At 39.7% G+C, this 18,247-nt stretch overlaps 1 protein-coding gene across 3 annotated transcripts in view; it reads right to left on the bottom strand.

Annotated features, from left to right (window-relative positions):
• Window positions 1-470: 470 nt before the first annotated feature.
• Window positions 471-18,247, bottom strand: part of LOC148400128 (zinc finger protein basonuclin-1-like) — a 32,916-nt gene continuing 15,139 nt past the window's right edge. Inside the window, exons 1-4 of one of the 3 annotated variants that reach the window (XM_088371563.1) lie at window positions 16,509-16,739; window positions 14,819-15,054; window positions 5,153-7,031; window positions 471-1,068 (exon numbers count right to left, since the gene is read on the bottom strand). In XM_088371563.1, the coding sequence (XP_088227689.1) occupies window positions 824-1,068; window positions 5,153-7,031; window positions 14,819-15,028 (2,334 nt within the window). In that variant the 5' untranslated portion in view covers window positions 15,029-15,054; window positions 16,509-16,739 and the 3' untranslated portion in view covers window positions 471-823. Of the gene's footprint in view, window positions 1,069-5,152; window positions 7,032-13,114; window positions 13,378-14,818; window positions 15,055-16,508; window positions 16,740-18,247 lie in introns of those variants that run through there. The other 2 variants (XM_088371562.1, XM_088371564.1) reach the window with 2 other exon arrangements.

The following is an 18,247-nucleotide window of genomic DNA, read 5'->3' as shown; positions in this document are numbered from 1 at the left end:
TTTTCATATTATGTATTACTTGTGCCCTCTCTGCATCCATTACAACCTGGTGATCATGAAAGGGGGATCCTTCCATCTGTGGTCCCTTCTCAAGGTTTCTCATTTTCCCCTGGCAGGGTTTTTTTGAGTTTTTCCTTGCCCTTTTGGGAGCTTATGATCAGGGGATGCTTTGAGAATAATTGTCAATTTTTGGCTATGTGAAGCCCTTTGAGACTGTTTGTGATTTAGGGCTATACAAATAAACTTGACTTGACGTCTGTGGAGCTTTTAGCTCGTCCATACTGATGGTAGCTTGTCTTGCAATACTAAGCGTTGCTAACTGTTAGCGCTGCGCGTCTTCTCCAGTCGAAACAACTAGACACAACTCACCCAAAAAGTCAGGCAAAATTCTCTGTCTCCAAGTTATAGTGTCTGTGATTATAATAAGAAAACACGCCCAGCTTGTTGCGTTGCGCCAACTTGGTCAGCATTTATTGTACGAACTATTTTACAGTGTCAATTAATTCTCTCTTATCCTTGCTTTAACTTTCTATATCAGTACATATACATTTGGTACAAGTGATAACAACATTATATCATACTGTTACAGTGAGTGGAAAAATAGTGATAACAATGACAAAAATATGAATAAGGAAATTAAGCTTCAGAAAAGTTAAATTAAGAAACTTAATGACAATAAAAAAGTAATAAAGAAAATTAATGATAAGTAAGTAATAATGAGAATGAATAAAAAGTAAATAATAAAAATGAATGAAAAGTAATGAATAGTTTGAGGACAAAATGTAATAAGGAGTAAAAAGGAAAATAAAACAACTAGAAACACCTAGAAATCCCTGTGTGGAGTTTGCATGTTCTCTCCGTGTCTGCGTGGGTTTTTCCCGGACACTCCGATTTTCTTCCACATCTCAAAAAACTTGCATAGCAGGCCAATTGAGAACTCCAAATTGCCCGTATGAGTGTGAGAGCAGATTGTTGTTTGTCTCTGCGATTGGCTGGCCACCGGTTCAGCGTGTCCCCCGCCTCCTACCCGATGACTGCTGGGATAGGCTCCAGCAAGCCTGCGACCCCCTTGGGGACAAGCGGTACAGAAAATGGATGGTATTGTCATTATCATTTTTATGTGATTGTGTCTGGCATGTTATTTGATTGATTTGATGGTTTGTGTTTGTTTGCATGTGGAAAGCATTAGACTATCGAACACTCACTTACTTTGCATTGTCTCCAAACATGCATTCAGTCAAGAGCACATTATTTTGATTAAATTGCTTTTGTTGTATTTATTAAAATCAGAATGCAAAACCAGATACTTCAAAGTATCTGGTTACATGAACCAGACACGTCACTTGACAACGATCAATGACCTTTCTCACTCTGCATGTTAATTAGGTTTATATTTGCAGGATGACGTATACTATTTTTCAAATGGATCTCTATGGAATTCACTTCTCATGAAAACTCCACAATCCAGTAATTAGGGCCACATTAGACTTCACCAAGTCTCTTTTACTCTTTTCAGGTAATGCATTGTGGCTTTGTCAGAAATCTGGACAAGAGAATCAGTGTAATTTGAAAGTGCGCAAGCCAGGTGTGTAAAAATAAAAAATAAAAAAATCCTTTAAGCACATATAGGAGAATTTTCAAACATTTATACTCCAAAATATATAAAAGGGATTTGTTTTAAATTTTCCTTCACGTCAACTCAACTGCCTCTCAGCTCTTTGTCTATAACTTGGGATTCAATCTCATATCTGTCTATAGAAGTATATTTAAAGAGACAGTAAAGCGAGCCAACATTCATGCACTTATGTGATGGAACTGAATTATAAAATAATGTCAGTGCTATAACTTCCCCCCGAAAAAAGATTTAATGGTATTTTAGAACAGAAGGGCCCACTTTTTGGGCGGAGTCTCCTTGATTTGACACATCAGCCTGACTATGTCACAGAAGGAAAAGATCACAATTTCCCCCATTGGTAATCATTGTAAAGACTATTGCTTAAAATGTGCAAAAACAGCTATCAGCAAAAATGTATTATATGGACAACTCTACTTCTGACTACTTCAACATATCACAAGGATTAGCCTCTCTGTTGCTGATTTAAGAGCAAGAAATGAGGTCTTTCATTGCTTTTTTGGGAGCACCGGACTTTCAGCGAGGAGGCCGACCCTTCAGCTGAGTGTGCCGTTTAAAGCGCCTCCTTTTCGGATAGACGACGGAGGTGGTAGCCCATATGTGGACTTCAGGGGAAATGTAAGTCTAATGAGCCCTAACCAATTTTAATTGAACATGTAACGATGTATGAACAATTCATCTTACTTAAAGCGTTTCAGAACATGTCGTATTTGCGTATTTACCAAAATAAATGGATAAAATAGAAAATGATAACTTGCTAAAACATGCTAACTTTTTTCATTTTCCTGATAAAAAGATACATAAACTGGGCTAGTTAATGATAAATGAACCATCCTCGCTTTCCCCTCCCTTCAAGGAACATATACATAACATAACATAACATAACATAACATAACATAACATAACATAACCTATACTGTAGAAAACATTTAAGGGACACATATAAATTATAATTACTATAAAAAACACAATGTGTGTCACACAACGTTGTTCGAGTGTACAGAGATGTGTCAGATCACATGGACCAGATGGATGATAATTTCAGAAACAAATGTTTAACTATAGAAAAAATTATTACCCCCTACTTTGCTCACAACTCCACTTACCGTATTTTCCGGACTATAAGTCGCTTCGGAGTATAAGTCGCAACAGCCATAAAATGCCCCAATAAGTGAAAAAAAACATATATAAGTCGCTCCGGAGTATAAGTCGCATTTTGGGGGGCAATTTATTCGACAAAATCCCACACTAAAAACAGTCATGAACGAGCAACAACAGGCTAAACGATAGCAACAACAGGCTAAACGATAGGTAAGCTAACGTGACAAACACAAACAAAGTGCTGAGAACGAGCCTGACGTAACATATAGAGTGATTAAGGACAACTATTACATGACTAACATGTTTATAAAACCATCGGTGTCACTCCAATTCATTAAATCCATCGATCTTTCGATACGATAGCAACAGGCTAAACGATAGGTATGCTAACGTGACAAACTGAAACGAGGAGCTGAGAACGGGCCTGACGTAACATATAGAGTGATTTAGGACAACTATTACATAAATAACATGTTTATAAAACCATCTGTGTCACTCCAATTCATTAAATCCATCGATCGTTTGATACATAGCAACAGGCTAACCGATAGGTATGCTAACGTGACAAACGAAGAGCTGAGAATGGGCCTGACGTAACATATAGAGTTATTAAAGAAAACGATTACATGAATAACACGTTTATAAAATCATTGGTGTCACTCCAATTCATTAAATCCATCGATCGTGATTTGTCAACAATGGGTGCGCACGGCTGAGGGCGCTTGCACTTCAAAATATTCCACAGGCTCATATAACGATAGATCAACTATATTTCAAATAACTATAATATAAGCAATAATATTATCAAACCATCCGTGCACTTTAAATTCATTAAATCCATCGATCACATTCCTCGTCCTTTGTCAACATCGCCGTGCGTGCGCCCTGACGTCAGCCTCGTCTTTATTCCACAGATCTAGTATATAACTATATTGTAGCGTTAACAAAGTACAAGGATAGACGTGGGTTTGGCAAACGGCTCTTTATTAAACAAAACAAACTTCCAAGCATGTGGCGGCGTGGACTTCCAGACACGAGAGCTCCATGGCATAGGACCGGGCGTGCGTAATGGCCATGTCCGAGCCCCATGCACCGTTCGCGGACAGCCACTCGGCCGAGCGCCGGCCCCCGACTCAGTAGAGTAGGACCGGGCGTGCGTAAAAGCCATAATAATTTTTCAAACCTTCTATGTCACTCCACATCCTTAATTCCTTCAAACTCTTTGTCCTCCATGTCACTTAGAAATGATCACCGCTAATGATGCCGGTAGTCCTTACGTGGGTACGTTTGTCCTTTATGTAAACAACCGCCGCGCCGCGTCACTGACGTCACTTGAAATAGTAATCCATTGGAACACCACGGTTCTACAAACTTTCTTTCTGCTGCTTGATTACTGTTTTCAGCAGCATATTTTACAACTTGAAGTTTGTAACCTGCAAAATATGAGTTTCTTTTTGGTGCCATTTTTCTTAAGCCCACCCAGTTGATGAGTCACGGCCAACGGTGAAATTTAGAGCACCCTCATCCAGTTTCGTCTGAAAATATAATTTTTTTCAGATGTAGTTTTTTGTTTTGTTTATTTGGTTGTTTTATCAAAGTCAAAGTCTGCTTTATTGTCGATTTTTTTTTTTGATATACCAAGACACACAAAGAGATTAAAATTACGTTCCCACTATCCCTCGGTGAGATAGTACACATATGCATACAAGCAACACAAAAAAACCAAGAAGGCACAAACAATGAATAAATAAGAGTGTTGAATAAATGATAAATAAACAAATAATAATAAATAATAATAATAAATATAAGAGGAGCAAAAATGGAGCAAGTGTACATACAGCAGACAGTAGACTTGGATATGGTGCTTTAAAGAGTTAATTTCTTTATTCAATGTTTTCTCTATTTTTTATGTTTTGAATATGTTCAAGATAAAGCTATAAAAGCATGTGGAGTGATCAACTATACTAAAAATAACATGGGAAGTGGTCAACTATACTTGTAAGTAAGTGATGCCTTAATGATCAAGTAAAACTTTGTGAAAAAAACATATATAAGTCGCTTCTGAATAGAAGTCGCCCCCCCCCCACCCAAACTATGAAAAAAAACGCGACTTATAGTCCAGAAATTACGGTATGTATGAATCACAGTTGGCTTAGGCTATTGTTAATATGCACTCAGTTAACAATTTCATGAGTATGAAGCAACCGTACTGCACCACTTCCATTGCATGATTCAAAGCACTCGTCTACGTCCATTTATTTTATATTCACGCAAGATGCAGGCTTCTCTTTTTCTCACTGATCTGGCTCCTGCGCGAGGGAAATATTGCACTGCAGCACTGCATTGCACATGTACATCTTCTTATGGTGCACATTTTCGTAGTGCAGCAGACACTGTCAAGGTTCTTAAAAGTCTTACCATCGATTTCATAGTGGGGTATCTTATCCTGAAAATCTCCACAGCCCTCAGATGCTTCCTTCTTGTGGTCTAAAACTTGAAGAGTATTCTCATTTGTCAGCCAATGCCCACTGCATTGTCGCTTTGAAATTCGTTCATCTTCATATTTTGTATTTTTATACTCTTTGCCATCGATTTCCTCATTAAAGCTGAGTGCCTGACTGTCCAACTGATTGTTACGAAGGCTCTTGATCAAAGTGTTTTTTAAAGAAGAGGATGAACTAATGGTAGTTACTGTTTTTACTTGCTGTATGGTGTCATCCTTATGCTTTTCTATGGTTTGGTCTGGCAAATACTTTTTACCTTTCCTTTCTTGAGCTTCATAAAAATATATTTCTTTCTCTTCGTGCTCAAACTCAGCCCCCATGAAAATAATTTCCTGTTTTGCTCTATGACAACGATGCGCTTCTTTGTCTGGGTCCAGCAAAGGAATGTTCTTTTCAAAGTTAGTCCCCTTATTAGTCTGCTCATTTTGCTCCAACATCCCCTTTTCTATCTTTATGGGCATACTTGACTTTCGAGACTTTTTTTTGGGTATGGGGTCAGCATTACAGATGTCATGAACAGTAGTATGTTTTACAGAAACCGAGGGTGACAGTAGGGGGAGTACGGGTAGTATTCCTGTAGCATGGGCAATTTCTGCTGGTGTAACAAGGCTGCGATAGAAAGGCAGGACTGGCTGTACTGCCTTTAAATTGGGAAACAGAATGCCACGCTGGCCTGTACTGGGGAAAGAGCTCTTTTGTATCTTTAGGCCACTATCCACTTGCTCCACCGTGTAGCTATACAATGATCTGTGACGTTTTGCAGAGCAAGTTGGAATGGATGTGACTTGCTGAGACATTTTCTCTCCAGGATAGTATTCTTCCGCAGATAAAATGTCCTGTATGTACTTTTGTCTGTTGTTGCGATTCAAGGACATGTGAAGTCGTGGGTTAGGATTTGCACTGTGGCGGTTGCGACTGCGCAGTGAGCTAAATACCATATTGCATCCCTCAATTGTACACTTGTGCTTTATCTTAAGGTGCACTGCATTGTAATGGATTTTAAGTGTGCCTTTGTCATAGAATGTCTTCTCACAGGCATTGCAAAATACACGACCCTTCTTCAGAGCTCCTCCACCCCTACTTCCTATTGAAATCCCCAATCCAGTGTGCCCATTGCGCATCCTACCAAAGGCTGACATTTGAATCACATCAGAGATCATGGAGGGTGGGGGGGGGGCATCAGAGTAGTTGTCACTGGTTGAAAAATCTCCCACCTCAATCTTTGTTGTTGAGGAAAGACATTCCACCTGGTTGTCTTGAAGAGCAGTGAATGTGACAGAGTTGGTACCGATATGGCTGCTGTCTGCTGAAGATGGAATTTGTTGGATTTTCTCATTAGCAATCTTGTCCTGCACTTGATCACCTTGCCTTTGACTCTGGTGCTTTACTGATCCTTGGCATGACTCCTGGTGTTGCTCATGAAGCTGCTGGCATGAACCTGTTGGACAGCCAAGACATTGAGCTGGAAGAGAATTTAAGAGCTGGAAAGGCAATATGAAGGCCATGCTTTTAATAAGTTTCTCAAAGTGGTGCATGTTGTTGCCTTTCTGCTTCTCTGCTTTGGTTGTAGACAAGATAGCAGAAGAGCATGACGTGTTTCGCTCAATGAATGTATGAATATCTGAGATGGTCCGAGTGCTGGGAACTAATGCTGCTTGACCCTCCTTGTCTTGTAGAGCCATGAGTTCCACGATGGATTTGGTCTCACCAAAGCGCAGAAACTGCTGCAGGGTTGCAATCTCCTCCTCAAATGTCATAATAGCCCATCGATCCAGTACTTTTCCTGCTACATCCTACAGACAGAACAGGGGAAATAGAATAGCAAAGTTATAAAAGTTACACGAAAAGGGTGTTTGGGTTGATAGATGAGTTTGATCCTATGCTTATGTTGGAATGTAACCTGTAATAATTAACCAAACGTATCCTGTCTTAACAAAGTAGTAGAACAAAGTGCTAAGATCCTTTGAACTGATTGACCAACTGTAGATTAAGCAATCAAAGTTGTTCTGTTTCCCCCAATGTCGTAAAACACCCCTGCTCTGATTTGACCAGAGGCCAGAGGTTCACCCCCATCCTGACCACTCTCAGCACCCTGCTTTTGCTGAATAAATACTCTCTTGCAAGAATCCAAAGTCAGACTTCGTTCGATTATCGTTGTATGCACAGTGACGAACGAACTCTCCACTTGCAAGTGTTCAAAAGGCATACTGTCTCCCGTGGGGTTCATGCAAAATAAGTTAGAGTGAGCACCACTCTAACAAAGGGTATATAAATCGATAGAATAGAATGAAAGTGAAATGGAAACAAAGAACATTTACACATTAGTCTCGTGTTTTGCGTTACACATTCATATTTATACTGTAGGCTTGATTACAAACCCTGCCCTAGACATGACTGCAGAATAGAAGAATCAGATAAAGGTTTTGGCACAGCAAAAAAACTTTGAGATACTTTATACGGCCATATAATCATACGATTAATACTCATATAAATGTAGATTGTATTGTATAGATTAATATAGATTTACACCATTTGTGTTGATTTCTGATTCATAAAAATCATATTAACATATATAACTAGTATTTGGCATTTCTGGAGAAATTGTCTGTGAAGGCGAAGAAGCTGAATAACATACTTTGAGAATGCTACAGAATGATGTCAAATGACAGAAAATCTTATACGACTGTGAATAAGCTGAAAATGTTGAAGATGGGATGCAAGATGAAAAGGTTATGTTGGAATGGATTAAATCGGTCAAAAATGTCGAAATTAGAAGGGAAAAACGAAATGTTGCAAAATTTTAAAATTAAAAATGTGGAAATTTTGGTGAGTGGGAAGTTTTGGGATAGGTAGGAATAAGATGAACAGCTAAAAGTTCCAGCACTTACGGTTTAATTTGGGGCACTTACGATTCAATTTAGTACACTTCTGGTTTGTGTGTGGCATTTCCGGTTCAATTTGGGGCACTCCTGGTTTGTTAGGGGCACTTCTGGTTCACTTTAGGGCACTTCCGGTTCAATTTGGGGCATTTCTAATTTGTTGGGGGCACTTCCGGTTCAATTTAGGGCATTTGTGGTTGGTTTCGGGCACTTCTGGTTCAATTTGGGCCACTTCCGGTTAGTTTTTGGGGACTTCTGGTTACCTTCCTGCTAGGTTTGGTGGCACTTCCGGTTCACTTCCTGTTGATATTGGGGCACTTCTGGGTCACTCCAAGATGGCAGCCACACTGTGGGGTGTGGGTGAAGTGGGTGAATAAGGTAAGCATAAGGTGAACAGTTGAAAGTTGGACTGGGGTTCAATTGGTCAAAACATTTAGAAGTTAGAGAGGAAAAACTGATAGAGTCCAAGTACTTGTGGGTCTGGTATTGGGGAGAAGGTAAAAGTCTTGGTAAAGGGGAATTCTTGGAATCAGTAGGTATAAACTGAATAGTTTAAAGTTGGAATGGGTTGTATTGGTCAAAACGTGGAATTTAGAGGGAGAAAACTGAATGAGTCCAAATACTTGTGGGTCTGGTAATGAGGAGAATGTACAATTTTTGGTACGGGGGAATTCTTGGAAACAGCAGGCATAAGATGAATCATTTAAAGTTGGAAGTGGTTGAATCGTTTAAAAAATGTAGAAGTTAGAGAGGAAAACATGACTAAATCCAAATATTTGTGGGTCTATTAATTGGGAGAATGTAGATTTCTCTGTAAGGGGGAAATCTCAGAATCAATCGGTATAAGCTGAATAGTTTGAAGTTGGAATGGTTAAAATCAGTCGAAAAATGTAAGTAAGAAGAGAAAGACGTAAACATGAAATCTAGAATGTGCCATTGAGAACAAATGGGGAAAATTTGGGTGAAAATTTGTGAATTTTGGGAAAACCGTAAATTTTTCGAATTGGAAAAAAAATGGAAGCCCTCCTCGCGTGAATATTTGGATTATGTTAAAAGTGGAATGAAGTGAATCGAATGAATTATGTGGAAGTAGTTAAGGGACAGAAAAGTGAGAATACTGTAAAATAGAAGAAGAAGAAGAAAGTGAATTGTTGTTATTGTGTGACGGCCTTCGCCTTCAGACAGTAAAAACAATAAAAGTGATTCTCATTAAATACGACACTGTTATTATGAATAACAGTTTCCATCACTTCAGCGCCTGCAGGTCAGATTTATGAAATATGTTTATATTATGAGGCGAAATCACATAAAACGGCAAACATTCTGACCAAATACATCATCTTGAAGAATCAGCGAAAGAACACATCTAAACAAAGAAATAAAGAAATCAAAACGGCAACACGGTGACGGATATCTGAAAATCAGAGCTGAGTTTTAACTCACAAACACCTGGTGACGGAGGTGATAAAGCGGGAAACACTTCCTTAAAGTTGGCCTGAAGAACTTTAAAAGTTAAGATTAGTCACAAACAGGTGGTGCATCAATGTCCTTGAGCATCCTGCATTGTTTGAAAATGAGAATGGTTGCTAGTTTCAATCCCTGCTATTTGTATGACAAACTTGAGAAACTCCCTATCATTTTCAGTGGGAACAGTGTTGTTGGTCTCCCTTTTTTGCTAGTGCGTCATAGTCTAGAGTAAAATTTGTTGTGGCAATTCTTAGGATAGAGCCGAGGTGTTGGTCCGTTAACCTAGATCTGTGACGGGTTGATGTGGCTGAACGTCATGTCGCGTAGGTCGAGCGAAATTGTCCACTCTTTTTTAAACACTCGGCACTCAGTGTCCGCCTTTCCCTATCCTTGGGCCACTCATTTTAATGGAAGGATTCCAGGGGAAGGTTTGTGGGTGGCTTTAGCGTAAAACTGTATCTGAAAGCTCAGCGCACAAATTACGAGAATGCTGACGTCAAAGCCTACACTCTAAATTCCGCACTAATAGAAATAGAGCGCGGAGTGCGTACACGCACTTGTGAGTGTGGACCCAGCTTTCTGACACGGCTTCCGGTAATAAATGCGCAGGCGGGCGGTTTCCCATCTACTAGGGAAACGCAGTCATTGCAGGGAAAATGACAGAAAAAAAAAATTTTAATAGTACAATTTATTCAGGGTTGGCAGGCCGGATTAAACGGCCCTGTCGGCCGTAGTTTGCCCATGTCTGGCCTAGATGGTGCTGTGCTAAAGGGAATGTCAACCCAGTCAATGAGGTAAAGTACAACTCCCTTTCAGCATGAAAATGATACGCTTTGGCTTCTTGGTCCAGCAACCCCACTTATTTTTTTTACGGTCATAAACTTTCTTTAATTTAATTTGTATCGCGATAAACCAGTCAATGAGGTATTCAGTTAAACTTTATATACAAAATATGCACAATAACCAATGAGCCCTCAGTAAACAATCGCATTTCTCAAATTATCTCCTATAAAAGTGATCGGAACCTACTAAAGTTTGATCTAACACATTGGTACTGCTTACTTATGTTTCCCTTCCATATCGATCCGTAAATTTACTTGAAACATTAACGGAGCAGCCTATTTTGAAATGAAAGAGCCTCATGCGTATAGCAGCTATCATTATAGCATTAGCCACCCGCAAACTCCCATGAGCCTCAGCTCGTAGACTCCCATGAGCCTCAGCAAAGTGTTATGGCGGCACGCTGTAAACAATCACGTTTCTCAAACTGTCTCCCATAAAAGTGATCGGAACCGACTAAAAACTAATTTAACACATTGGTGCTGCTTATTTATGATTCCGTTGCATATTGATCCGTAAATGCACTCGAAAACATTAACGGAACAACCTATTTTGAAATGAGATACCCTCGCGGGTACAACAGCTATTCAGTGACGCCCTCTGACTACAGTTGCCGTAATGCTAGGAAGCAATGCGACCTTGTAATTTACTAGTCGTACTAAAACATACTGAAACATTTGGCAGAGCGCTGTGTACACCTAGTATGGATTAACAAATTCATCAATTGATCAATATATAAGGTGCTCTGCATTATAAGGCGCACTGTTTTTATGAGTAAATTTTTAAGATTTTAAGTGCGCCCAATAGTATGGAAAGTACGGTAAGTATGCAACACAGCAAGCGAAAAATATAGAACATGAGAAGCTTAACACGCTAAAACTAATTGGTAAACTAATGTAAAATGCAGTCACGAAAAACAGTACAGTCTGAATTGTGTGTCTACAATTGTGTTAGGCTTGCGAGAAACTAAAACACATTAAAATACCTAAAATACACTCATATATTGTTCAGGGTCACCTTTGTAAATGCATTGACAGTGAAGCCTCTGTTGCATGACTTAGCATGTCAATATGGCGCTGCCTACATTCCAAAGTTTCATTAACTTTTATTCCAAACCAGCACTACTTTACAAACACGTGTTTAGCAGAACTCCATAATGCACGTGTTTAGCAGGACTCCAAAATGTCACAAAATGTTCATTCTCCGCTAGACAATATCCAGCGGGACATCTGTTTTACCATCGACATCAAACATTAGTTCATTGACTATTTATGCTCAGCTGGACAGCGCAACAACTGAACGATAACACGCAAATGATAACACTGTCTTCACAAAAGTTGCCGGGTTCACACACACAACATCAGCGATCTGCGTGAATTTAAAAACGATATTTCTGTGTGTGCGTATGTGTGTGTGTGTGCACTTGCACGTATTAACAGTGATGGGGAAACTGAAACACTATTTTTTTTGTACTTGAAGATGCAGAACTATTGTGACTGTTATAGTCTGCTCCGCCCCACCCTCACTCTGCTGATCAGCCACACCTCATCAGTCTAACAGCCTTCAGCTGCTCAACATTCACAGTCAAGCCAGTATATACATATATATAGCCTTGCTCAACTCACTCTTTGCCAGACTGTTTACGTTTCCATGCCTGATGTAGATTACAAAAGTCAGATTAGCTAAAAAAACGATAAGTACATATACGATTACTTTAACGTCAAAGTATTCAGATTTAGCCACATGAATATGGATTTTTAACATTCGTTCTGAATAATCATTAAACACTAGTAAAACACAGTGTTCAGTGGCTTGCATGAGAGATTCTTAAACATCGTTGGACAAGGAGGGGGAAATGTTTCTATACAAAAACATGGGCGGCAAAGAACAGTAGCTCTGCTCATGTTGGGAGAGAACAAAACATTATTAGGCATCAACATTGAATTCATAATGAGATGAAAAGAAAGCTTGAACTGTCAAGGGACTAACAAATAAGGCATTTGGAATCACCAATGTTGGCTCGAATGACGTTTGCAGGAATGGACGCTGTCCAAGAGACTAGCAGTATAGCAGAGTCAGAAAAAGGACAAGACCAACAGCCTCCACCTTCATAGAATTGTAGAGAGAGTAGGCTATATATTGTAAGGATTGCCCGAATTAGTATCCACTTTTTTAAACTTATTTCTGAATGCAGACTGTAATAATACAGTAGAATGGAATTTAACTGAATCTTGTGTAAGTTTGATTTGTGTCAGGGTGAATTTTCCTTAAAGGTATTACAGACGATCCTTCCAACAGCTCAGTAACAATTTGTCTATTTTTTAATACTGCACACGTGCAGGTCCCTCCTCCCCACCCTTCCGATAGAGTGTGTGGTTTATATATATATATATATATATATATATATATATATATATATATATATATATATATATATATATATATATATATATATATACATATATATATCTATGTATACGTATATACACACATATATATACACATATATATACTATATATATATATATTATATATATATAGTATATATATACATATATATACATACATACATACATACATACATACACACACACAAACACATACATATAGACACACACACATACTACCTCTACTAACGAACACCTATACATACAAACTTCACCAGATACAAACCGAAGAATAACCCTAACCTCCATTTTCTTTGCTCAGCCATTCCCTGTTCATCTCGGCGCATTAGCAGTATAAAAAAACAAGTAGTGTAGTCGAATATGTCTCGTAAGACAATCAATTTGAAACTCGAAATCAAAAAGAAGCATAGCCAAGGCATGTGTATCGTTGAGCTCATGGGGGGTATGGACAGTGTTGTGCCACAGGAGGTGCCCCAGTGATCAGTACCGGTATCCCCTGCCATGGGAGCGTGCACGCGTTGAGATTGAGCGAAAGGCGGAAGCTGTTGCCATGCGGCAGACAATACCAGGTTGTTTTCAATAAGTACCTTTTCTTTTATTACGTTCTCACTCGCGTTTTGCGCGAGGTGTGTTCAATGACCACTCACACAGTCGGAAAACTCATCAATAGCACCAAAAAGTCCCAACGAGTACGTGGAAGCATAAAATCATTTATTTGCCTGCCGTTTTCTGTCTTCTCAGAGATATTTTTAGCAAGTGTAGAAAAGTCAGGAGGTCAAGAATGAAGAGACGCTTATATTTTATAAGGTTTGAAAAAGCAAAAAAAAAAGCTGTTGTTTTGTTTTTGTGTGTGTTTTACACACAGTAATAGGACAAAAAGTGTGACTTTTGGGATAGACTTTTGCTTTTACACTGATTTCAATGGGAAACCTTGCTTCCACTTACAAACGCGTCTACTCACAACGCCGAATGCAGAACCAATTAAGGTTCGTAGGTAGAGGTACCACTCAATATATGTATATTACCTTATTGAAGATTTATTAAATTTTCAGGTTTGTCTTTTTTTCCCCCTCATAACTGATCATGAAAAACTGGACAAATGACGGAATTCTAATGTTCATTTTCAGTCCTAAATTCTACAATTTGTGTGTTGAGAATTTAAGAGTGCTCTATAAATTCACGGCAAAAACTGGAGTGTTAAAATCTACTATTGATCACGTGGGTCGCGGAGGCATTAGCTTTAGCAGGGAATCCCAAACTTTCTTATCCACAGTCACTTTTTTCAACTCTGCCGGAAAGACCCCATGGCATTCACAGGCCAGACATAGTCGAGCCAGCGTGTCCTGGGTCCTTTCTGGAGTCTACAGCTGGTGGGACATGCTCGGAACACCTCACCAGGAAGGCGTCCAGGAGGTACACTAATCAGATGCTTGAGCCACCTCATCTGGCTCCTCTCAATGCAGAGGAGCAGCAGCTAGACAAAGTCCCTCCTGAATGACCAAACTTCTCAACCCATCTCTAAGGAAGGGCCTGGACTACCTTCCAAGAAAATCCATTTTGTTTGCTTGGATCTGGGATCTTTCTGCCATGACCCAGAGCTTGTGATCATAGGTAAGGGTAGGAACAAAAAAGTGACCGCTAAATCGAGAGATTTTCCTTTTGACTCAGCTCCTTCTTCACCACAACAGACCAGTACAAGATACATGACAGCTGCACCAATCCGTCTGTCATCCCATGCTCCATCCTGCCCTAATTCACCTGAATACTACAAAATATGAAAATACTTGATACAATTAACAAATGGCATGAATGAACAAAAAAGAGAAGCAAGAGAGATGATTGTATGTCTGCATGCAAGTGTGTGTGTTTGTAGAACCGTCACTTTACAGACCACACAATCCATTATTAGTCTTACTGAGCAAAAGGGGAAAAAAGTTAAGTTTAAAAATAAAAGCATGTAAGTAAGTGTAAGTCACTTGTGTTTACCTGCAGTACATATCCTCGTATGTAGTCCTGTAGTGTCCAGTCAAGTGCATTGAGGATCCTGATAACCTCTTCTTGTTTGAGAACAGAGAGAAGGCGGTCCAAAAGGATCTTAAGGCGTATGGGAATAGCTTGGGTCCCATACAGCATCAAGCTGCAGATGTCAAACACCACGTTGGTATGCACAATCTCCACCTGGCCATGCTGATACATGTCCTGCACCTTCAATTTACTAAGAGCTAGAACATAAAAATGGGTGGGGTTGGTGAGGAGGGAGTCACATTCCCCAAAAGTTAAATTTGCAGTACAGTACCACAAAGTGAAAACAAAACACTTGTTACGTTTGTTGTTCATTTTTGACCAACGGGATTGTGAACTATCATAAATAAATGCATAAATGTTTACTAAAATATTGTTAAATTTGTATTTGTATAGCCAAAATATGTTTCACAGCCCAGGAAGTTTATACAACTGTTATCTGTCGACTGTCAGTAATGTGTGCAGTGTTGTACCTGAACGTGTTCAATGAATGAAAGTTAATCAACTTCATATTTTGGGACAAGTGAAGGTCACGCATTTTTGCTTCGTGGACGGTTTTGTTTTTGTGAACGCGCTCATTCGAGGGTATTGAAGGGCAGTTCATTTTCTTAAAGGCCTAGAGACATCCCTTATTTTTTTCAGTTAGAACGGAATTTGATAGAATGTATAAAGAGAACACATTTGCCGCATTGGAAATTAAAAATTGACACCGATTACTAAGAAGAAAGCTAAAATTAAATGCCAGTTTATCGATCGGGTTCCGCACGCAGCCACACTGGTGGTGCCATTACTGTGACGTCACTGTGCATCCGAATCTCAACAAACCCAAACAACATGGTAGATGATAGCGACAGCTCCGTTTCTAGCGGCAATATTAGCAGCATTTTATCCGATTCAGAAACCTCTATTGACGCAGAATATGATGAATCTAGCAATTCACTTGGGCTGAGCTGAGCACGTTTTCTGAATTGTGCCCCTCCCGTCACTCTGGTTAGGTTGGCATAGTAAAAAGTGCTCTTGGGGGCTTTAGAGTGCCGAGTTGATCTCGGCACATGAAGAAATGACCACCTGCAACGTTTGGTTGAGGTTTTTTGCGCTTTTTTAATTTTATTGCTTAAATCGCATTTTCTCGACGAGCTGAGCACATTTTCTGAATTGTGCCTCTCCCGTCACTGTGGTTAGGTTGGCAGAGTAAAAAGTTCTCAGGGGGCTTTAGAGTGCCGAGTTGACCACCGCGCATGAAGAAATGAACATCTGCAGCGTTTGGTTTAGGTTTTAGGCGCATTTTTAATTGTATTGATTAAATCGATTTTTTCGACGAGCTGAGCACGTTTTCTGAATTGTGCCCCTCCCGTCACGCTTCGACATACTTTTCAAAGTCAAAGTCTCAAAGTCAAAGTCTCCTTTATTGTCGATTCCTCCGCATGTCAAGACACACAAAGAGATCGAAATTACGTTTCTCACTATCCCAGGGTGACAAGACAGAGTTCACAACGCACATACAAGTAAACAACACAGGAAAAATTAAACAAGGAGTCAACAACAATGAACAATAAGAGTGATAGCACGCTAGCCGCTCCCGATGCACAGCAGAGTCAGGAAAGATGACAGTCAACCAGGCCACTGTGAACACGAGCACACAACAGGCACGCACTGTCCGGTTCGTGGATCCTATCAGGCGAACGCAAGGCACGGCTGGGCGAGCTGGGTTGGCCGCAAGCCTGGCCCGACGTCTCCGCGCTGGCCCCTCTTCTCTTTTTGTTTACATTCACTGAAGCTAAACGCGTACAACTTGAGACGTCATGAGACGTCACTTCCGGCTGGCGGCTCGGTGCAGTCAAACTCGTCTGCGCGGCAAATTTAAATTATATTTTTGAGAGCAACGGCTTCCTTTTCGTTGTTTCGATCGTCAATTTATATTTATAAGCCCATAAGCTAACTAAAACCGATTTATACATATACCGGTGTCTCTGGGCCTTTAAAAGGTGCCATGTTTTCTCTTCTTATGTAGACTTAGATTTAGACCTGCTAAAAGTAGTGTAAATAAGGCTTAATTAGGCAGGGGAAAACGATTTGTCAGCACCGACCACAAACAGTCGCATGGTGCGTGCGTCATCAAAATGTGACGTGTGCTTAGAGGAGCCAAGAAAGCGTGATGACACTTCAGTCGATGTAAACTCACTCGCGCGACAAGTATCCCCACTTGCACTTTCTTGTCAAAAGGCAACGGATGAGGTATCGCGAGCATTTAGGATTCTATGAGAGCATTTAGGATTTTTATGATAGGTTGTAGTGCTCTCAATGGTGTTGAACCACTAATTACTCTTAGTGTTTTTTGTTGTTTTAGTAACTTATTTGGGCTTTGCACCTTTACCTTTGCGCTTTTATGTCCCACCTTCTAAAAGTTTTCTGGTTCTTTGAGGCAACAAGTTAGAAAATAATAAATTCACAAAACATGAAATGTTAGTTGTACCAAATATAACGTTATTTTAAATGTTTTGCACATCCTTTGTTTCCTGCCTCAGTCTGACATCTATGGCAGATTGATTGTGTTTGCACATTTGGGCCACAGTTATATTTTTGTATTTGTTTTCTCTAGTATTTGAGACTGGAGGGTGATAGCAGAACCTGGTACGAGTGTGAATGGAATGATTTAAAACAATGAGAAAATGCTAATATGCCATAGGGCAGGCATGTCCAAAGTCCGTCCCGCGGGCCAAATCTGGCCCCCGGTCATATTGCATACAGCCCACAGCTTCGGTCTTACAATGTATTATTCATGGCCCGCCTGCACTGTCAAACAGTATAAAAAAAAAAAACATGAAACTGTAATTCCTACTATTACCAAAAGGTGGCAGCACCAGCCTTCTCCGCTCATTTCTGCCATGGCGACTGCAAAGAAAACGAGGAAAGTTGACATTGAGGGCCGTCGCTTTCAAGAGAAATGGGAATTACAATACTCCTTCACTGAAAATCAAAGCAATTGTGTTCGTCTAATTCGTAAAGAGACTGTTGCCTTGTTTAAGGATTTCAACCTAAAGAGACACCATCAGACTAAACATGCTAACACATACGACAAGCTAACAGGGAGTGACCGCGCTGATAAAGTGAAGCAGCTCCAAGCTGAACTGGCATCACAACAGCAATTCATCACGTGGGGCTGTGAGTCAAAATTAAAAATTACTTAATATTAAATATCACGAAGTGGCCATGTTAATACTGTTGAAGTTATGAACCTGTAGACGTGACACAAACTATTACTTTCTGAAAAATATTGTAAATGACGAGAGCAAAATTCACTTGTTTTAAGTTTTAATAACAGACAACTTTGCATTACTTATAACTTCTGTTTAAAATGTTCATGAGGCAAAAATAATTTTAAACTCTTGTAAA

This window comes from Syngnathus floridae, chromosome 3 (assembly GCF_059516105.1).
Source record: "Syngnathus floridae isolate MCC-2025c chromosome 3, RoL_Sflo_1.0, whole genome shotgun sequence".
Lineage (NCBI taxonomy): Eukaryota > Metazoa > Chordata > Actinopteri > Syngnathiformes > Syngnathidae > Syngnathus > Syngnathus floridae.
This window is presented reverse-complemented; position numbering and strand designations above follow the sequence as displayed.